This window comes from Salmo salar, chromosome 15 (genome assembly GCF_965601325.2).
Source record: "Salmo salar chromosome 15, fSalSal1, whole genome shotgun sequence".
NCBI lineage: Eukaryota > Metazoa > Chordata > Actinopteri > Salmoniformes > Salmonidae > Salmo > Salmo salar.
In genome coordinates, this window is record NC_138305.1 from 110,058,295 (window position 1) to 110,082,233 (window position 23,939).

Consider the following 23,939-nt stretch of genomic DNA (forward strand, 5'->3'; position numbering starts at 1 on the left):
CAACGGCAGGTCGGTGCAGTATATCACCCTCCAGGACTGTCCGTTACGCATCGCCACCGCCGTGTGTATTCCACCAGCGTAGGTTGTCCTGATGACGATGATCAGTGAAGTGGAGCTCATTACAGTATAAACAGCCTTTACGCTACGGAGAGAGAAAGAGAGAGGGAGAGGAGGGGGAGAGAGAGAGAGAAAGAGAGAAAGGGGAGGGAGGGAGCGAGGGAATGGGAGAACATGACAGAGATGATCAGTGAGAGATAAAGACAGTAACACCCTGCTAGTAACAGACAGAGATGATCAGTGAGAGATAAAGACAGCAACACCCTCCTAGTAACAGACAGAGATGATCAGTGAGAGATAAAGACAGCAACACCCTCCTAGTAACAGACAGAGATGATCAGTGAGAGATAAAGACAGCAACACCCTCCTAGTAACAGACAGAGATGATCAGTGAGAGATAAAGACAGCAACACCCTCCTAGTAACAGACAGAGATGATCAGTGAGAGATAAAGACAGCAACACCCTCCTAGTAACAGACAGAGATGATCAGTGAGAGATAAAGACAGCAACACCCTCCTAGTAACAGACAGAGATGATAAGTGAGAGATAAAGACAGCAACACCCTCCTAGTAACAGACAGAGATGATAAGTGAGAGATAAAGACAGCAACACCCTCCTAGTAACAGACAGAGATGATCAGTGAGAGATAAAGACAGCAACACCCTCCTAGTAACAGACAGAGATGATCAGTGAGAGATAAAGACAGCAACACCCTCCTAGTAACAGACAGAGATGATCAGTGAGAGATAAAGACAGCAACACCCTCCTAGTAACAGACAGAGATGATCAGTGAGAGATAAAGACATTAACAGAGGGATGTCTTTATCCTCCCTGTAGAGGGGAAGAGGGATGTCTTTATCCTCCCTGTAGAGGGGAAGAGGGATGTCTTTATCCTCCCTGTAGAGGGGAAGAGGGATGTCTTTATCCTCCCTGTAGAGGGGAAGAGGGATGTCTTTATCCTCCCTGTAGAGGGGAAGAGGGATGTCTTTATCCTCCCTGTAGAGGGGAAGAGGGATGTCTTTATCCTCCCTGTAGAGGGGAAGAGGGATGTCTTTATCCTCCCTGTAGAGGGGAAGAGGGATGTCTTTATCCTCCCTGTAGAGGGGAAGAGGGATGTCTTTATCCTCCCTGTAGAGGGGAAGAGGGATGTCTTTATCCTCCCTGTAGAGGGGAAGAGGGATGTCTTTATCCTCCCTGTAGAGGGGAAGAGGGATGTCTTTATCCTCCCTGTAGAGGGGAAGAGGGATGTCTTTATCCTCCCTGTAGAGGGGAAGAGGGATGTCTTTATCCTCCCTGTAGAGGGGAAGAGGGATGTCTTTATCCTCCCTGTAGAGGGGAAGAGGGATGTCTTTATACTCCCTGTAGAGGGAAAGAAAGAGAAAGGGGGAGAGATGCTAGAGTGTGTGTCCGTGTGAATGTATACATGTGTATGAACACCTCACACCAATACAGTTTTGACAAAATGTACAGTATGTCTGTGATTCCTCTTGTAACCCACCTGGAAGAGTATATTGCCTCTCTCATTCCTGTCACCTCTCCCTCTTAGATCACGGCACTGTTCTCATCTCTTACCATCATCGTTCTCCAGGTGAGAAAAGATGGAAGTCCAAAAAAAGTTCACTCCAGTTTTCCAAAAATCACCTGGATGATCATCAAGACTCTTGGGAAGAATGTTCTATGGACAGACGAGTCAAAAGTATAACTTTTTGAACGACACGGGTCCCTGGCAAAAACCCAACACTGCATTCCACAGTAAGAACCTTAAGCATGGTGGTGGTAGTGTGGTGGTAGTGTGGTGGTTTGGGGATGTTTTACTGCCTCGGGACCTGGACGACTTGCCTTAATAGAAGGAACCATGGAAGTCTGCTCTGTATCAGAGAATTCTACAGGAGAATATCAGGCCATCGGTCTGTGAGCTGAAGCTGAAACACAGCTGGGTCATGTAGCAAGACAACGATCCAAAACACACGATCATGTCAACATGGAAATGGCGAAAAAGTAACACATTTTTACGTTTTGGAATGGCCCAGTCAAAGTCCAGACCTAATTCTAATTGAGATGTTGTGGCAGGACATGAAAGGAGCAGCTCATGATTGAAAAGCCACAAATGTCTCTGAGTTAAAGCAGTTCTGTATGGAAGAGTGGGCCAACTTCCTCCACAGTGACGTGAGAGACTGATCAACAACTACAGGAAGTGTTTGGTTGCGGTCATTGCAGCTAAAGGTGGAACAACCAGTTATTGATTGTAATGGGGGTAATTACTCTTTCACACAAGGGGCATCGGGTGTTGCATTACTTGTTTATGAAATAAGTCTGTAATAGCTGCATTATTTGTTCACTCAGGTTCCCTTTACCTAATATTAGGTTTTAGTTGAGGAAACATTAAGTATAAAAAAAAATATGCAAAAGTTGAGAAAATTAGAAAAGGGGGCAAATACTTTTTCACGTCACTTTAGATTGTCACACCCTGAACGTAGAGATCCTTATTTATTCTCTATGTTTGGTTAGGTCAGGGTGTGACTCGGGTGGGAAAATCTATGTTTTCTGTTTCTTTGTTTTTGGGCCGAGTGTGATTCCCAATCAGAGGCAGCTGTCTATCGTTGTCTCTGATTGGGAATCATACTTAGGTAGCCTGTTTTCTTCCTGTGTTTGTGGGAGGTTGTTTCCTGTTTAGCCTCTGTTGCCTGACAGAACTGTACGTTTTCATTTTTCGCCTTTTGTGATTTTGTTTGAGTGTGTTGTGATAATAAAGAATCATGAGCACTTTCCACGCTGCACTTTGGTCCACTTCTCCATCTTACGACGACCGTTACATAGATATCATAAGTTGAAAGGTCTTTCCTGCCCTACCGGCTACCGATGTCATTCTTCTGTGATCTGCTCCATGCGACAACCAGTTGAGAGCTGTGCTCTCCCGCTGCCTGCAGATGACATTCCACTGAAACTAGGCCATGTGTGCGGCACACATGTGAATATATTTCAGGTGTTTTGTTCTTGATTTCATAATCGATAAGTTGTATACCTCCGCTAGACTACTTTGATACGCAACAGAAGGGATTAAGAAGTGAGTATAGGCAACGCCCACTGAAAATAACGTGGGTATAGCTGCATATAGCCTCCACTGCACATCTGGCCCTTTGTGTTGTACTAAAAATGCTCTCTCCTCCATGAGTGTGCTGGTATAACACTTGCTGTCCTTTCAGCATTACAAGCCTGTCATCCACTGAAGGTCTATAGGTTCACCACTGTACTAACCTGCTCCCACACACCTGCACCACGACCTATAGCCCCGCCCTTCCACCACTGTACTAACCTGTCATCCACTGAAGGTCTATAGGTTCACCACTGAAGGCCTATAGGTTCACCACTCTACTAACCTGTCACACACTGAAGACCTATAGGTTCACCACTGTACTAACCTGTCATCCACTGAAGGTCTATAGGTTCACCACTGTACTAACCTGTCACACACTGAAGACCTATAGGTTCACCACTGTACTAACCTGTCATCCACTGAAGGTCTATAGGTTCACCACTGTACTAACCTGTCACACACTGAAGGCCTATAGGTTCACCACATGTACTAACCTGTCACACACTGAAGGTCTATAGGTTCACCACTGAAGGCCTATAGGTTCACCACTGTACTAACCTGTCATCCACTGAAGGTCGATCGGTTCACCACGCTACTGAACCTGTCACACACTGCAGACCTATAGGTTCACCACTGTACTAACCTGTCATCCACTGAATGTCTATAGGTTCACCACTGTACTAACCTGGGCATCCACTGAAGGCCCACAGGTTCACCACTGGACGTAACCTGTCACACACTGCAGGTCTCTAGGCTCACCACTGAAGGCCTACAGGGTCACCAGGCTGTACTAACCTGTCACACACTGAAGGTCTATAGGTTCACCACTGAAGGCCTATAGGTTCACACCTGCACTAACCTGTATATGCTAAACTCAGCAAAAAAAGAAGCGTCCCTTTTTCAGGTCCCTGTCTTTCAAAGATAATTCGTAAAAATCCAAATAACTTTACAGATCTTCATTGTAAAGCATTTAAACACTGTTTCCCATTAACCATAAACAATTAATGAACATGCACCTGTGGAACGGTCGTTAAGACACTAACAGCTTACAGACGGTAGACAATTAAGGTCACAGTTATGAAAACTTAGGACACTAAAGAGGCCTTTCTACTGACTCTGAAAAACACCAAAATAAAGATGCCCAGGGTCCCTGCTCATTTGCGTGAACGTGCCTTAGGCATGCTGCAAGGAGGCATGAGTACTGCAGATGTGGCCAGGGCAATAAATTGCAATGTCTGTACTGTGAGACGCCTAAGACTGCACTACAGGGAGACAGGACGGACAGATGATCGTCCTCACAGTGGCAGACCACATGTAACAACACCTGCACAGGATCAGTACATCCGAACATCACACCTGCGGGACAGGTACAGGATGGCAACAACAACTGCCCAAGTTACACCAGGAACGCACAATCCCTCCATCAGTGCTCAGACTGTCCGCAATAGGCTGAGAGAGGCTGGACTGAGGGCTTGTAGTGTAGGCCTGTTGTAAGGCAGGTCCTCACCAGACATCATTGGCAACAACGTCGCCTATGGGCACAAACCCACCGTTGCTGGACCAGACAGGACTGGCAAGAAGTGCTCTTCACTGACGAGTCAGGGTTTTGTCTCACCAGGGGTGATGGTCGGATTCACGTTCATCGTCGAAGGAATGAGCATTACACCGAGGCCTGTACTCTGGAGCGGGATCGATTTGGAGGTGGAGGGTCCGTCATGGTCTGGGGCGGTGTGTCACAGCATCATCGGACTGAGCTTGTTGTCATTGCAGGCAATCTCAACGCTGTGCGTTACAGGGAAGACTTCCTCCTCCCTCATGTGGTACCCTTCCTGCAGGCTCATCCTGACATGACCCTCCAGCATGACAATGCCACCAGCCATACTGCTCGTTCTGTGTGTGATTTCCTGCAAGACAGGAATGTCAGTGTTCTGCCATGGCCAGCGAAGAGCCAGGATCTCAATCCCATTGAACACGTCTGGGACCTGTTAGATCAGAGGGTGAGGGCTAGGGCCATTCCCCCCAGAAATGTCCGGGAACTTGCAGGTAACTTGGTGGAAGAGTGGGGTAACATCCCACAGCAAGAACTGGCAAATCTGGTGCAGTCCACAAGGAGGAGATGCACTGCAGTACTTAATGCAGCTGGTTGCCACACCCAGGTTTCAATAGGCCATAAGATATGAATGTTTCAAAATCCACTGTAAACTGCTGAGGGGAGAACTGCTCATAATAATGGCTGGAACGGAGCAAATTAAACGGCATCAAACACCTGCTAACCACGTGTTTGATGTATTTGATACCATTCCACTGATTCCGCTCCAGTCATTACCACAAGCCCGTCCTCCCCAATTAAGGTGCCACCAACCTCCTGTGGAGTTGTGTATATATATATATATATTTGTCTTTGCGAAACGCTTTTATGAGCTGACTGAATGGAAGCTGATAATTCTGAGTTATTTTACTCTTCTGGTCTAGGCTGGTCTCAGGAAGAAATGACAAGTCCTCTCTGTCCGAGACCAATTCAAGACCGAGACACTCAATATGTGGTCTCGAGACCATACCACAACACTGTATTCTGTATAGCAAAATGTAATGTGTCACCCAATTAGTAATGCAAATATTTTAAAAACATGCCTTATTACTAGGCTATTTAAAATCAAATACAAATTCACTAATTGTAAGCCGACTATCACGGATCCTTCCGGAACTTTCATTACGCACACCTGGTCCTTATTCCCACTGATTAGGAATTGTATAAGTGTGCCATTTGGTTCACCAGGGTCTTGTCGATTTATTGTCACAACGTCTGTTGGTTCGAGTACCTGTGCTATGTTGTTTTGGCCTTGTGGATTGTGCAGATGATTACGGGTCTCGTCCCGTGTGTTAATCATTGTGTGCGATTGTGTTATTTATTCGAGGTATTCCTCGCCCTTTTGTTTTGGGTTTTCTACCCTGTGTTTTGTATACATGTGTGTCTGGTCTTCGTCCCCCGTGCCTTTACACGACACGCTGTAATTTGGGAAATGGAGAATAGGCTAGACCGATTATGTACCAAAGACATCTTTAAATAAGTTTTGTTTTATGTTTTTCTGCAGTAGGCTATGTTTTGTAAAACCCCACTTTCATAATTTTAATTCTGTGGGGGTTTTTTTCGGGCTTGAGCTCATAAGACCATGCATATGCGTAAGCTCTAATATGCCTTTGCGTAAGCTCAAATATGCGTAAGCTCTAATATGCATATGAGTAAGCTCTAATATGCATATGCTTAAGCTCTAATATGCATAAGCTCTAATATGCATATACGTAAGCTCTAATATGCATATGTGTAAGCTCTAATAAGTATATGCTTAAGCTCTCATATGCATATGGATAAGCTCTAATATACATATGCATAAGTTCTAATATGCATATGCGTGTTTTTAATGAATGATCTTAGAAAGCACCATCCATTTCGTTGTTTTAGGCTTTGAAACAATGTCCAGAACAGCCATGTTTTACACTGTTTCAACTTGCTGTTGAACTTCTTTCTTCAAATTAATCATCACAGCGAGTTTAGTTTTAAATGTACTATATGCTACTGTTTCGATTATTTTTTTAAATGTGTTTTTTTTTTTACGATTGCAATTGCATTAGAGGGACAGTAGAGCCCTGAGTACCAGGTCATTAGGACCTGATGGTCATTAGCAAGTTGGGTACTACCAAAGCATGTCCAGAGTGCATAAAAGGAGATCACCGTGACTCAAAGGTCACATGGAATTTGACTCATGACTGCCAGTGTGGCTGTAATATGATCACCACAACAGCCCTAGTTACAGCCTGAATTCAAAATGGATTAAATAAATAAAAAATACCCCTCTACTCACAATTCCCCATAATGACAAAGTGAAAACATGTTTTTAGAAATGTTTGCAAACGTATTGTAATTAAATAGAGAAATAACTCATTTACATACGTATTCACACCCCCGAGTCAGTACTTTGTAGAAGCACCTTTGGCGGTGCTTACAGCTGTGAGTCTTTCTGGGTAAGTCTCTAAGAGCTTTCCACATCTGGATTTTACAATATTTGCCCATTGTTATTTTTTTTAATCTTCATGCTCTGTCAAGTTGGTTGTTGATCATTGCTAGACAGCCATTTTCAAGTCTTGCCATAGATTTTCAAGCCGATTTAAGTCAGAACTGTGAGTAGGCCACTCAGGAACATTCCATGTTGTCTTGGTAAGCAACTCCAGTGTAGATTTTCCCTTGTGTTTTAGGTTGTTGTCCTGCTGAAAGGTCAATTAATCTCCCAGTATCTGGTGGAAAGCAGACTGAACTAGTGCTTATAGCTGTATTTCATTTCTTTTTATCATAAAAAACTCCCTTTTTCTTGCAGATGACAAGCATACCCCTAACCTGATACAGCCACCACCATGCTTGAATACTTATTGACTGAAGATTTTTCAGCTTTACATTTTTAATTCATTTCTAAAATGTTCTACAAACAAAATTCCACTTTGACGTTATGGGGTATTGTGTTTAGATCAGTGACACAACTCAATTGAGTCCATTTTAAATTCAAGCTGTAACACAATACAATGTGGAAAACGTTCACGGGTGTCACGTCCTGACCAGTAAAAGGGGTTATTTGTCATTGTAGTTTGGTCAGGGCGTGGCAGGGGGTGTTTGTTTTGTGTGTTTCAGTGTTTTTGGTTTAGGTTCTATGTTTTCTATTTCTATGTTTAAATCTAGTTTTCTATTTCTATGTTGGTTTTGGTAGGACCTCCAATTAGAGCCAGCTGGTTGTCGTTGCCTCTAATTGGAGGCCATATTTAGTTGGGGTTTGTTTCACTTGTGTTTTGTGGGTGGTTGTTTTCCTGTATAGCCTGTGTTGCCTTACGGAACTGCTTCGTCGTTTTGTTTATTTTGTTTAAGTGTTCACGTTACTTCAAATAAAGAAGATGAGCACTTTACCCGCTGCGCCTTGGTCCAATCCTTACGACGCCTATGACAACGGGCTGTGAATACTTTCTGAAGGCACTTTATCAAGATTAAGACCACTGAACAGATTCCCAGATTGCATGACTGTTTTACAGGGAAAGAACTAGTTTACATTACCAAGTACATTAATGGGGTATAAACCTACTCTAAGAGCGTGTTAGTCTGTTCCAGAGGTTTGAATCCTAATCAACCCATCCAATGTGAGAACATCTGTTGTTGAAGTACAGTAGCTCAATAAAGCTACCTTACTCTAGCAGTAGATCAATAAAGCTACAGTACTCTCTAGCAGTAGATCAATAAAGCTACCTTACTCGTAGCAGTAGATCAATAAAGCTACCTTACTCTAGCAGTAGATCAATAAAGCTACAGTACTCTAGCAGTAGCTCAATAAAGCTACCTTACTCTAGCAGTAGATCAATAAAGCTACCTTACTCTAGCAGTAGATCAATAAAGCTACAGTACTCTCTAGCAGTAGATCAATAAAGCTACCTTACTCTAGCAGTAGATCAATAAAGCTACCTTACTCTAGCAGTAGATCAATAAAGCTACCTTACTCTAGCAGTAGATCAATAAAGCTACAGTACTCTCTAGCAGTAGATCAATAAAGCTACCTTACTCTAGCAGTAGATCAATAAAGCTACCTTACTCTAGCAGTAGATCAATAAAGCTACCTTACTCTAGCAGTAGATCAATAAAGCTACCTTACTCTAGCAGTAGCTCAATACAGCTACCTTACTCTAGCAGTAGCTCAATAAAGCTACCTTACTCTAGCAGTAGATCAATAAAGCTACCTTACTCTAGCAGTAGATCAATAAAGCTACCTTACTCTAGCAGTAGCTCAATACAGCTACCTTACTCTAGCAGTAGCTCAATAAAGCTACCTTACTCTAGCAGTAGATCAATAAAGCTACCTTACTCTAGCAGTAGATCAATAAAGCTACAGTACTCTCTAGCAGTAGATCAATAAAGCTACCTTACTCTAGCAGTAGATCAATAAAGCTACCTTACTCTAGCAGTAGATCAATAAAGCTACCTTACTCTAGCAGTAGATCAATAAAGCTACCTTACTCTAGCAGTAGATCAATAAAGCTACAGTACTCTCTAGCAGTAGATCAATAAAGCTACAGTACTCTCTAGCAGTAGATCAATAAAGCTACCTTACTCTAGCAGTAGATCAATAAAGCTACAGTACTCTCTAGCAGTAGATCAATAAAGCTACCTTACTCTAGCAGTAGCTCAATAAAGCTACCTTACTCTAGCAGTAGATCAATAAAGCTAAAGTAAGCATTTCACGGTAAGGTTCCCGACCTGTTCGTCGGGTGCGACAAATACAATTTGATTTGATTTGTCGCATGCTAGAGAGTACTCTCTAGCATGCGACAAATCAAATCAAATTGTATTTGTCGCACCCGACGAACAGGTCGGGAACCTTACCGTGAAATGCTTACTTTAAGGAAAATATTTAGTAATATATTTTATCAGGCATCATACGTATACAAATCGTGTTAGCCCATAGGTCAAATTCTATTCTGAATATCCTTTTTTTATTGTTGCTTCAGACAAAAGCTAATACTTCACTTAAAACATTGTTTTTTGTATTAATTGTATTACAGCTCTGGTGTAATACAATTTTAGATGAACTAGCCCTTTAAGTGGTTATGCTTCGGGATGATAATAAAGGTTACATTATCTGATTAGTAGAGAGAATAAAACAAAAAACAAAGGATACTTCCCATCACAACCATTTTATTCATATGCAGATAAAAATATAACATTTTTAAATTCAAGCTTCTGCAAATGTTCTTTAGCATCAACAACAAGCTGGCTAGCGTATAAACTGTATTTAGCATCAACAACAAGCTGGCTCGGATATAAACTGTCTTTAGCATCAACAACAAGCTGGCTAGCATATAAACTGTCTTTAGAATCAACAACAAGCAGGCTAGCATATAAAATGTCTTTAGCATGAACAAAAATAGGTCTAGCATATAAACTTAGTTCTTCATCAGCAAATGAACCACAAATTAATCATAATAAATAGCTACGTAAAATGCAGTTCACGAGTAAACATACTGTTACAATCTTCATTACAGCAACAACCATTTATGCAAAAACACTGTTTTGTTCTTTAATAATAATGGCAATAATTATTTTGTTAGATTTTGATTTTTGATAATATTCTGTTGACATTCAAGTGGTCTGGACATGTAAACTAATGGAAAGACGGGTTGCAAAAATTCCAGTAACTTTCCCTGAAATCCCTGGTATTCTAGAAAAACCTGGTTAGAAGATTCCCGGAATACCCAACCGGGATTCTCGAAAGACCTGGTAATTTTGGTAAAGCTACCGGAATTTTGTAACCCTTGGAAAGATTCTCCCTGTACACACAGAGTTAACAGACTCATGTAGTACATATACACCAATAACGTGATTACTAAACACATACAGAAGTTTTACAAGTGTCTTAGATGATTGGAACAATACTTTTACATACTTTTATATAGCATGTCTATATATACAGAGTAACACCACATTATATATACAGAGTAACACCACGTTATATATACAGAGTGACACCATGTTAAATATACAGAGTAACACCATGTTATATATACAGAGTAACACCATGTTATATATACAGAGTAACACCATGTCTATATATACAGAGTAACACCATGTTATATATACAGAGTAACACCATGTTATATATACAGAGTAACACCATGTTATATATACAGAGTAACACCATGTTATATATACAGAGTAACACCATGTTATATATACAGAGTAACACCATGTTATATATACAGAGTAACACCATGTTATATATACAGAGTAACACCATGTTATATATACAGAGTAACACCATGTTATATATTCAGAGTAACACCATGTTATATATACAGTGCATCCAAAAAGTATTCACACCCCTTGACTTTGTCCACATGTCATTGTTTTACAAAGAGGGATTAAAATTGATTGAATTGAATTTGTTTTGTTGTCAATTAACTACACAAAACACTCTGGAAGAAGAATTCTAACATTTGTTAAAAACAAATCATGAAAAATAAAACACTAATCTATCTTGATTAGATAAGTATTCAACCCACTAAGTCAATACATGTTAGAATCACCTTTAGCAGCGATTACAGCTGTGACTCTTTCTGAGTAAGTCTCTAAGCGCTTTCCACATCTGGATTGTGCAACATTTGCCCATTATTCTTTCAATATTCTTCACGCTCTGTGAAATTGGTTGTTGATGATCGCTAAACAACCATTTTCAGGTGTTTTTCAAGCCGATTTAAGTCAAAAATGTAACTCGGCCACTCGGGAATATTCACTGTCTTCTTGGTAAGTAACTCCATTGTAGATTTGGCCTTGTGTTTTAGGTTATTGTCCTGCTGAAAGGTGAATTAATCTCCCAGTATCTGTTGAAAAGCAGACTGAACCAGGTTTTCCTCTAGGATTTTGCCTGTGCTTAACTCCAACCCATTTATTTTTTACCCTGAAAAACTCCCCAGTCCTTAACGATTACAAGCATACCCATAACATGGTGCAGCCAACACTACGCTTGAAAATATGGAGAGTGTTACTCAGTAATGTCATCTATTGGACTTGTCCCAAATATAACATTTTGTATTAAGGACAAAAAGTGATTTGCTTTGCCACATCTTTTGCTGTATTACTTTATTGCCTTGTTGCAAACAGGATGCATGTTTTGGAATATTTTATTCTGTACAGGCTTCCTTTTCTTCACTCTGTCAATTAAGTTAGTGTTGTGCAGTAACTACAATGTTGTTTATCCATCCTTAGTTTTCTCCTATCACAGCCACTAAACTCTGTAACTGTTTTAAAGTCACCATTGGCCTCATGGTGAAATCCCTGAGTGGTTTCCTTCCTTTCCAGCAACTGAGTTAGAAAGTACGCCCGTATCTTTGTAGTGACTGGGTGTTTTGATACACCATCCAAAGTGTAATTAATAACTTTACCATGCTCAAAGGAATATTCTATTTCTACCAATAGGTGCCCTTCTTCGCAAAGCTTTGGAAAACCTCCCTGGTCTTTGTGGTTGAATCTGTGTTTGAAATGCACTGCTTCGACTGAGGGACCTTACAGATCATTGTATGTGTTGGGTACAAAGATGAGGTAGTCCTTAAAAAAATCTTGTTAAACACTATTACTGCACACAGAGTGAGTCCATGCAATTTATTATGTTCCTTTTTAAGCACATTACAAAAGGGTTGAATACTTATTGATGTTTCAGCTTTTCATTTTTAATACCGTTTTTTTTTTCATTCAAAAAACATAATTCCACTTTGACACTATGGGGTATTGTGTGTGTAGGCCAGTGACAAAACAATCTCAATTTAATTTTAAATTCAGGCTGTAACACAACAAAATGTGGAAAAAGTAAAGGGGTGTGACTACTTCCTGAAGGCACTGTATATAGAGGAAAACCATGTTATGTATCCAGGGTAACACCATGTTATGTATCCACGGTAACACCATGTTATGTATCCAGGGTAACACCATGGTATGTATCCAGGGTAACACCATGTTATGTATCCAGGGTAACACCATGTTATGTATCCACGGTAACACCATGTTATGTATCCAGGGTAACACCATGTTATGTATCCAGGGTAACACCATGTTATGTATCCAGGGTAACACCATGTTATGTATCCAGGGTAACACCATGTTATGTATCCAGAGTAATTATTATAATTTTTTTATTTAACCTTTATTTAACTAGGCTAGTCAGTTAAGAACAAATTCTTATTTACAATGACGGCCTACACCGTCCAAACCCAGACGACGCTGGGCCAATTGTGCGCCGCTCTATGGGACTCCCAATCACGTCCAGATGTGATGCAGCCTGGATTCAAACAAATTATAGACAAAATATATTTGCTTCATTTTTACAGGACGACAAGCAGAAATATTCATACACGGAACATCAGGCGGCATCATCATCTGCCATTATTTCATCGTAACAATGAATAATAAAGGCTTCAACAAGCAAGTGTCTGTTGTGATGTGTTGCCCCGTTCCTACACAACACCTGCAAGGTGATACAAAACAAACAAGGAAACTTACAGTACAGCACCATCAAGGACTGACACACTTTATCCAGGATAGTGGATAGTATTTATACAGACTTTGTTTGGTATTTAAGGCCATGGAATCAGACAAATTGTTTCTCTCTCGAACAAAATAAAACAGAAATAAACTAATAACATCCACTTAAAGTAATTACCTACAGCGTAGAAACAGACAAAAAAGCATCTATACAACATAATGAAAAACAATGACAACGACAACATAATTAATCATCCAATCAACAGACTCAGAGTTGAGATAAGTGTGAGCAAAAACTGTTGACATTCGCGGAAATTGTCCTTGACGCACACAGACCTAAACTCTGAACTTAATCGACCTGAAAATGATTAAACCAACTAAATAAAGACAACATGACATCCATGTAAATAACATCCATGTTCACTAAAGACACAGAGAAGCCCCTTAGTCCCTAGTAGAAGGTCCGTTAGACTGCTGTTCGGCCTCCAAACAGCTCCGGCCTAGATCCGGCCCCAACCAGGCCATTCGGACAGTGCCCCTGCCCCTGCCTTGGGCCCCCTCCAGTCCTCTTCCTTGGTCTGTCCTCGTTCGGCCCCAGCCCAGGGGGCCGACAAGCTGCTAGAGGGTAGTGATCTGGGTGAGCTCCATGTTGGAGTTCCCTGTCCCTTGGTGGTGGTTGTTCTGGGGTTCCTGGCAGACCAGGGGCAGCTCCACGCCTAGTCATGCGGGGTTTGTATTCCCATCCGCCGTCTTGCAATTGTAGGCCACCTCGCGGGCGATGCTCCTCATCCGACCCGACTGCTGCCGGCTGTCCAGGCGGAACGGACCCGGGTGGCAGAACTCCCTGAAGCACCTCTTGAAGTTCTCGTCCAGGAAGGCGTAGAGGACTGGGTTAAGACTGCTGTTGACGTAGCCCAGTGCGATACAGAAGTGCATCAGGGCCATGGTGAGGAGGCTACTCAGGTTGAAACCCAATGACTGGGCCAGAGCCATGATCTGGACGGGGGTCCAACAGACCACGAAGGCTGCCACGACTACCAGGACCATGCGAGTTATGCGGCGCAGGTTGCGGTCCTTCTCCTTGGAGCCGGACAGGATGCGGACGCTGCGAAGGCGCTTCACCATCAGGCTGTAGCAGACACTGATGATGGCCACCGGGATGAGGAAGGAAAAGAGGAAAACGCAGGTGCCGAACACTGGGTCCCAGTAGCTACGAGGGTCTGGGAGGACTACGATACACTCTACACCTAGGAGGAGGACAGGGCATACGTTAGGGGTTAGAACACGAGGGTTAGGACATAGGGTAGGGGTTAGGACACAAGGGTTAAGGGTTAGGACATAGGGTAGCAGTTAGGACACGAAGGTTAAGGGTAAGGACATAGGTTAGGGGTTAGGACACAAGGGTTAAGGGTTAGGACATAGGTTAGGGTTACTGTATGGGTTGGGTTTAGGACACGAGGGTTAGGGGTTAGGGGTTAGGATACGAGGGTTAAGGGTTAGGACATAGGTTAGAGTTACTGTATGGGTTGGGTTTAGGACACGAGGGTTAGGGGTTAGGATATGAGGGTTAAGGGTTAGGACATAGGTTAGGGTTACTGAAGGGGTTGGGGTTAGGACACCACACCTACAGGGACAGGACACAGAAGAAGACCATTGCCCAATATCTACAAATGTCCAACAGAAATCTATGTCCTGCTCCCAACCCCACATCCTGTACACACACCTAGGACCAAGGGTTTAGCACATAGGACCAAGGGTTTAGCACATAGGACCAAGGGTTTAGCACGTAGAACCAAGGGTTTAGCACATAGGACCAAGGGTTTAGCACATAGAACCAAGGGTTTAGCACATAGGACCAAGGGTTTAGCACATAGGACCAAGGGTTTAGCACATAGGACCAAGGGTTTAGTACATAGGACCAAGGGTTTAGCACATAGGACCAAGGGTTTAGCACAGTAGGAGGATTGAGCAGAGAGAAAAATCAATCAAATCACTGCTAGGAATCCCGTCTCTTTCCATCACTCAAAAACACACTGCACTGGGCGAAAGGGGTCAATATCAGGGGTTACCTTTATCTATATATTTCCAGATAGCTGACATTTTATTAAATATAAGGAGTAGATATTCTCCAGATACTCATGTCCTAAATAAATTTCACATGCGGAGCTAGGATATTCTTTGTAATGGGACCTCTGAAATCTCCCTGCTACTGTATGACTCCAAGATGATATCTGGGGTTAGACACGTTCAAGGCACACACATGATGCGCATGCCGCAGACCATTATTCCTCATCCACCAAACTTTACAGTTGGCACTATGCATTTGGGCTGGCAAAGTTCTCCTGGCATCTGCCAAACCCAGATTCATCCATCAGACTGCCAGATGGTGAAGCGTGATTTATCACTCCAGAGAATATGTTTCCACTGTTCCAGAGTCCAATGGCGGTGAGCTTTATACCACTCCAGCCGACGCTTGGCATTGCGCATGGTGATCTTAGGCTTGTTTGTGGCTGCACGGCCGCGGAAACCCATTTCATGAAGCTCCCGACAAACAGTTCTTGTGCTGATGTTGCTTCCAGAGGACAGACAATTTTTACGTGCTAACCGCTTCAGCACTCACCGGTCCCGTTCTGTGAGCTTGTTGTGGCCTACCACTTCGCGGCTGAGCCGTTGTTGCTCCTAGACGTTTCCACTTCACAATAACAGCACTTACAGTTGACCGGGGGGGCAGCTCTAGCAAGGCAGAAACTGACTTGTTGGAAAGGTGGCATCCTATGAACGTCAATGATCTCTTCAGTAAGGCCATTCTACTGCCATAGTTTTTTTGCTATGGAGATTGCATGACTGTGTACTAAATGTTATACACCTGTCAGAAACGGGTGTGGCTGAAATAGCCGAATCGAAAGATTTGAAGGGGTTTCCACATACTTTTGTAATAGTATATTTGTCTAATATTCTAACCCCGGAAAGGGTCAACATGCTGACGTATCTAAGTATTTCTACTAAAGTATGAAGGAATACACATCTTTTCAGAATCGTATCAAAATCTGTAATCATTACCTGATCATGTATGTATTGATATTTCTCAATAAATGTCTAATTTCAATCGATATCCTTACATGATATGTAATATTCATCCTCGTATGTCTGATTAAAAAAAAAATGGGCTAAATCCGACTCATTAAATGTCCAGATCCCAAATAATTTTACTTGTTCAGGACAATTTGGTTTGAATGTAGTGTCATGACGTTGGCCTGTGGGTAAGGTTTATGACCCCCCCATAAATACCTTTCTCCCTTCCCCTCTCTTTCTGACCCTACTGAAGGACTGCTGAATAGCCTGTGTTAAATATAGAGATTCTGGGAACATCAAACAAATGGGGAAAGGAACCATATTTTGGTAATAAAACCAGTTGGAAATATACTTTGGAACGTAATGAGTATGGATGTCAGTTCGGTTGTCATCTGAGACATTATGACTGATGACAGGACGACATAAACTGTACCTGGGAAAGTATACACCCTCTAGTTATCAGAGTCACATGGAATTGTTATGCAATTGAAATGTTTGATATTGAAATTGTTTGTTAGGAGATTAAATGTAATTTTAGCTTCCAAATGAGAGAATTGGGTTTTCATAAGGAAAGTGCCCTGCTTGATCAGTGGCCCACCCCTGTGAAGAGACAGGGGTTATAAACGATGAAACACATCCTTCCCCCTCTCCACTATATAAGCCTTTGACAAAAAGATAACCGTTGTTCCAGTTCGTGACGTCTGCAGCCTCTACGTTAGAAGGACACACGTCAAGTACAGAACTAAGCCAACCTCGGTGTGAGCTTTGGTGGCGAATGGTATGAACTTTGAGCTTATTCACTACAGAAGTGATACTTCCTAGCCGTTGAGTTAGCAGCGGCCGCTGTAGACGTGGGCTAGGAAAGGACGGACGATGGATCCAGTCTAACAAACAGACGAAGATACCACCACGTATCCAATTTACCACCAGAGACATTCTTCCGAGGACAGGAAGATCTGTTGGCCAACCCGGCCAGCATCTACGACCAATATACCGAAGCGCAGCTCAGAGTAAATATTTATTGCATTTTCCTTTTCCAAATGGGCGGTAATTTAGTAATGCATAAGATAATGTATTTACAATAGCATAGCTGCTGTTTCTTTGTTCCTAAGTCTTCCCGCTCTTTCATTCAAGCCCAACCCCCTTTCCTTTGTGTAACCAGCCATCATACAGGTTCCGTCCACCAGGGACGGTTTCTGTATGACATCATTTGTATTCTGTGTATTTGTAATTCTGTGTGATTAGTTTAGGTATTTAGTAAATAAATAATTAAACCGAATTTTGTATTGTTGATTCAACTTGTTAGCCAGGGTTCGTGAAGATAACCAAGAATTTATAACTTTCATTATGAGACTGAAAATAAGATGATTAAGATGACGGCTATCGATGTAAAAGATTACTAAGTATTTTAAGAGTTTATTCGGAAGATAACGGCTCTATAAACGTTCTTCCGTGGTGCCCCGACTTTCTAGTTAATTACATTTACATGATTAGCTTAATCAGGTAATATTAATTACAGAGAAAGGATTTTATAGAAGATCATGAAATATCACTTAATCTGGCATAGCCAAAGACACAACAGTAGTTAGTGGAGAGGAGGGGAGTTCCCTGACAAGTGGGCGGCTGACTATATGGCTCCCAAGACAGACAGTCCCTTCTCACGACAGTTAGACTTTACTCGTCACGCATAATAAGGAAAATGAACAAGAATCAGCTGGAGCTCGTGTACAACGTCGTCACTAAGTTACGACAGCCACAAAGTCATAATTATGGCTAAACTGCAAGGAGAGTGATGGAGTGCTGCATCAGATGACCTGGTGTCACGCTTGTCGTCGGTTAAAGAGGACCAAAACGCAGCAGGTATGTGAATGCTCATCTCGACGTTTTAATGAATACAAAATGAACACCAAAATAACAAACAGAAATAACGATCGACTGACAGTCTGCAAGGCACAAGGCTAACACAGAACATAAACCAAAAACCCGGAAATACTAAATCAAACACCCTATTTTCCAAAACACCACCCCGAACCACATAAAACAAATACCCTCTGCCACGTCCTGACCAAACTACAATACCAATTGACCTTATACTGGCCAGGACGTGACACCTGGCCTCCATAATCACCCGACCTCAACCCAATTGAGACGGGTTGGAACGCAGAGGGAAGAAAAAGCAGTCAACAAGTGCTCAGCATATATGTGGGAGTTACGTCAAGGCTGTTGGAAAAGCATTCCTCATTTTATCTGTCCACGGTCAACAACAGAAGAGTACCTATTTGGGAGTCATTATATCTTCTGTTGTTGACCGTAGACAGATAGAATGACTCTCAAATAGACACTCTCTTCTGTTGTTGATGCCTTTTCACTCACAAAATAAACAAATCAACATATAAATTATATAACACAATCCAAAATACACTCAAAACTCAACACCTTGAGGTTGAAGAGCTGTCTACAAGCTTTTAACTCTGTTTTTTTCCACCCTCAGGGTATAATCACTTTGACTGTGACATTTGCTTTGACTTTTCTGACAGCCTGCCTTTTCAAACTGCCTCTAAATCCAAGCAGCTGAGAACTCATGACAGCCCTTTAGCTCTGTAATACAAAACACAATTCAGTTCAGGGGATTTTTTTTTTTTTTTACGAACCCTGGCTGGCAGCCTGAAGGGAGCCTGAATCAAATCAACTTCAAAAGACGATTTCTAAGTGAATATTTTTTTTTTAAAGAACCACTTGTCATTGGTGTGAAGTCTCTCTCTCTCTCTCTCTCTCGCTCTCTTTCGCTCTCTCTCGCTCTCTCTCTCGCTCTCTCTCTCTCTCGCTCTCTCTCTCTCTCGCTCTCTCTCTCTCCTCTCTCTCTCTCTCTCGTGATTATGAAGACGCTCACAAATCCAGTTCAAAGCTTCTATCTAGGGTGCATCCCAAATGGAACCCTATTCTCTATAATGTGCACTACTTTAGTGCCATTGGCAAAGGTAGTGCACTGAATAGGGTTTCATTTGGGACACAACCGCTCGTCTACAGTACATTACATTAACCATGTCTTCCCACTCCGTAGTTCTGAGAGCTCATCCGAACCTGAATGTCTTCTTACCCTTTAGGATTATTATTAACACGCTAGCGTTGTCCCAAAATGGCACCCTATTCCCTATTTAGTGCACTACTTTTGACCAGAGCCCTATGTCAAAAGTAGTGCACTACATAAGGAATAGGGTGACAGCTGGATCACTGGGACGTCCTGTTCCTGCAGTACAGTAGGAAACAACAGTACAATCCTACACCTCACTAACCTCAATGGTCACACCTCAGACTCCACTGCAGTTACAAAAGGAATCCCCCAGGGCTCTCTGCAGGGTCCCTTACTGTTCATCATCCAGCCTTGCCTTGCTGCAGTACAGTACAAAGCCTGTCTGTTTGTCCCTAAAAAAAACTCCTTACTTGCTACAGTAGCTAGCTAGCTAGATGAGGACGAGATCATTTTCACACTGCGATCAATGCTCCCTTGTTGTTTGTCTGTGACAAAGGTGAAAGTTGATTGCGGATGTAACCAGCGTCACTGTGCTGCTAACAGTATTCTTTTCCTTCACTGTCCCTGTCCGTACCTCGGCTTGAACTAGTGTCCCGCTGCTCGCTAAAAAGGATCCCAGTGGCAAGATAAATCCACTTCAATTTCAATCCGTGACATGGAGTCTCTCCTTGTTATTTGCTAAACTCAACATATGCACTACCAGTCAAAAGTTTTAGTACACCTACTCGTTCAAGGGTTTTTCTTTATTTGTACTATTTTCTACATTGTAGAATAATAGTGAATACATCAAAACTATGAAATAACACACATGGAATCATGTAGTAACCAAAATAGTGTTAAACAAATCAAAATACACTGCTCAAAAAAATAAAGGGAACACTAAAATAACACATCCTAGATCTGAATGAATGAAATAATCTTATTAAATACTTTTTTCTTTACATAGTTGAATGTGCTGACAACAAAATCACACAAAAATAATCAATGGAAATCCAATTTATCAACCCATGGAGGTCTGGATTTGGAGTCACACTCATAATTAAAGTGGAAAACCACACTACAGGCTGATCCAACTTTGATGTAATGTCCTTAAAACAAGTCAAAATGAGGCTCAGTAGTGTGTGTGGCCTCCACGTGCCTGTATGACCTCCCTACAACGCCTGGGCATGCTCCTGATGAGGTGGCGGATGGTCTCCTGAGGGATCTCCTTCCAGACCTGGACTAAAGCATCCGCCAACTCCTGGACAGTCTGTGGTGCAACGTGGCATTGGTGGATGGAGCGAGACATGATGTCCCAGATGTGCTCAATTGGATTCAGGTCTGGGGAATGGGCGGGCCAGTCCATAGCATCAATGCCTTCCTCTTGCAGGAGCTGCTGACACACTCCAGCCACATGAGGTCTAGCATTGTCTTGCATTAGGAGGAACCCAGGGCCAACCGCACCAGCATATGGTCTCACAAGGAGTCTGAGGATCTCATCTCGGTACCTAATGGCAGTCAGGCTACCTCTGGCGAGCACATGGAGGGCTGTGCGGCCCCCCAAAGAAATGCCACCCCACACCATGACTGACCCACCGCCAAACCGGTCATGCTGGAGGATGTTGCAGGCAGTGGAACGTTCTCCACGTCGTCTCCAGACTCTGTCACGTCTGTCACATGTGCTCAGTGTGAACCTGCTTTCATCTGTGAAGAGCACAGGGCGCCAGTGGCGAATTTGCCAATCTTGGTGTTCTCTGGCAAATGCCAAACGTTCTGCACGATGTTGGGCTGTAAGCACAACCCCCACCTGTGGACGTCAGGCTCTCATACCACCGTCATGGAGTCTGTTTCTGACCGTTTGAGCAGACACATGCACATTTGTGAGGTCATTTGCAGGGCTCTGGCAGTGCTCCTCCTGCTCCTCCTTGCACAAAGGCGGAGGTAGCGGTCCTGCTGCTGGGTTGTTGCCCTCCTACGGCCTCCTCCACGTCTCCTGATGTACTGGGCTGTCTCCTGGTAGCGCCTCCATGCTCTGGACACTACGCTGACAGACACAGCAAACCTTCTTGCCACAGCTCGCATTGATGTGCCATCCTGGATGAGCTGCACTACCTGAGCCACTTGTGTGGGTTGTAGACTCCGTCTCATGCTACCACTAGAGTGAAAGCACCCCGCCAGCATTCAAAAGTGACCAAAACATCAGCCAGGAAGCATAGGAACTGAGAAGTGGTCTGTGCTCACCACCTGCAGAACCACTCCTGTATTGGGGGTGTCTTGCTAGTTGCCTATAATTTCCACCTGTTGTCTATTCCATTTGCACAACAGCATGTGGAATTTATTGTCAATCAGTGTTGCTTCCTAAGTGGACAGTTTGATTTCACAGAAGTGTGATTGACTTGGAGTTACATTGTGTTTTTTAAGTGTTCCCTTTATTTTTTTGAGCAGTGTATATTTTATATTTGAGAAATTATTCAATGCAGCCACCATTTGCCTTGATGACAGCTTTGCACACTCTTGGCATTCTCTCTAAGTCTAGTTATTAGTCTAGGTCGAGAATAGTATATTTCCAATTTAAGGAAAATTGCACATCTTTATGAAAAGGTAAACAATGAAAATCACTTTGTAACAGAAACAATTACCATTCATATATCATTCAACAGTAAAGTGAGAAAGTCAGCATAAAGACTACAGGTTAGGACAGTACCTAGAGTATAAAGACTACAGGTCAGGACAGTACCTTCAGTATAAAGACTACAGGTCAAGACAGTACCTTCAGTATAAAGACTACAGGTTAGGACAGTACCTACAGCATAAAGACTACAGGTTAGGACAGTACCTACAGCATAAAGACTACAGGTTAGGACAGTACCTACAGCATAAAGACTACAGGTTGGGACAGTACCTACAGCATAAAGACTACAGGTTAGGACAGTACCTACAGTATAAACACTACAGGTCAGGACAGTACCTACAGTATAAAGACTACAGGTTAGGACAGTACCTACAGCATAAAGACTACAGGTTGGGACAGTACCTACAGCATAAAGACTACAGGTTAGGACAGTACCTACAGTATAAACACTACAGGTCAGGACAGTACCTACAGCATAAAGACTACAGGTTAGGACAGTACCTACAGTATAAACACTACAGGTCAGGACAGTACCTACAGTATAAAGACTACAGGTTAGGACAGTACCTTCAGCATAAAGACTACAGGTTAGGACAGTACCTACAGCATAAAGACTACAGGTTAGGACAGTACCTAGAGTATAAAGACTACAGGTCAGGACAGTACCTACAGCATAAAGACTACAGGTTAGGACAGTACCTACAGTATAAAGACTACAGGTCAGGACAGTACCTACAGCATAAAGACTACAGGTTAGGACAGTACCTACAGCATAAAGACTACAGGTTAGGACAGTACCTACAGCATAAAGACTACAGGTTAGGACAGTACCTACAGCATAAAGACTACAGGTCAGGACAGTACCTACAGTATAAAGACTACAGGTTAGGACAGTACCTACAGTATAAAGACTACAGGTTAGGACAGTATCTACAGCATAAAGACTACAGGTCAGGACAGTACCTACAGCATAAAGACTACATGTTAGGACAGTACCTACAGCATAAAGACTACAGGTCAGGACAGTACCTAAAGTATAAAGACTACAGGTCAGGACAGTACCTACAGTATAAAGACTACAGGTTAGGACAGTACCAACAGCATAAAGACTACAGGTCAGGACAGTACCTACAGTATAAAGACTACAGGTTAGGACAGTATCTACAGTATAAAGACTACAGGTTAGGACAGTACCTACAGCATAAAGACTACAGGTTAGGACAGTACCTACAGCATAAAGACTACAGGTTAGGACAGTACCTACAGCATAAAGACTACAGGTTAGGACAGTACCTACAGCATAAAGACTACAGGTTAGGACAGTATCTACAGTATAAAGACTACAGGTTAGGACAGTACCTACAGCATAAAGACTACAAGTTAGAACAGTACCTACAGCATAAAGACTACAGGTCAGGACAGTACCTACAGCATAAAGACTACAGGTCAGGACAGTATCTACAGTATAAAGACTACAGGTTAGGACAGTACCTACAGCATAAAGACTACAGGTCAGGACAGTACCTACAGTATAAAGACTACAGGTTAGGACAGTACCTACAGTATAAAGACTACAGGTTAGGACAGTACCTACAGTATAAAGACTACAGGTTAGGACAGTACCTACAGTATAAAGACTACAGGTTAGGACAGTACCTACAGCATAAAGACTACAGGTCAGGACAGTACCTACAGCATAAAGACTACAGGTTAGGACAGTACCTACAGTATAAAATCCATATGTTGAGACTAGAAACTCCTTTGTGGCTGGAGGATGAGCGGTGCTTGATATACCTTCCTTTTCTCTCATCCTTCCTCCTAATTGTTTATTCTCTTCTTTTCTCCCACCCCTCCTCTCCCACCCCCTCCTCTCCTCTCCTCCTCTCCCACCCCCTCCTCCCCTCTCCTCCTCTCCCACCCCCTCCTCCCCTCTCCTCCTCTCCCACCCCTCCTCTCCTCCTCTCTCCCACCCCCTCCTCCCTTCTCCTCCTCTCCTCTCTCCCATCCCCTCCTCTC

At 42.7% G+C, this 23,939-nt stretch overlaps 1 protein-coding gene across 1 annotated transcript in view; it reads right to left on the minus strand.

Annotated features, from left to right (window-relative positions):
- Positions 1 to 9,864: 9,864 nt before the first annotated feature.
- The window catches only part of LOC106572940 (nociceptin receptor), a 59,769-nt gene continuing 45,694 nt past the window's right edge, over positions 9,865 to 23,939 (minus strand). The window contains exon 4 of the mRNA XM_014147532.3: positions 9,865 to 14,456. Coding sequence (XP_014003007.1) covers positions 13,930 to 14,456 — 527 coding nt within the window. The 3' untranslated portion in view covers positions 9,865 to 13,929. The remainder of the gene's footprint in view (positions 14,457 to 23,939) is intronic.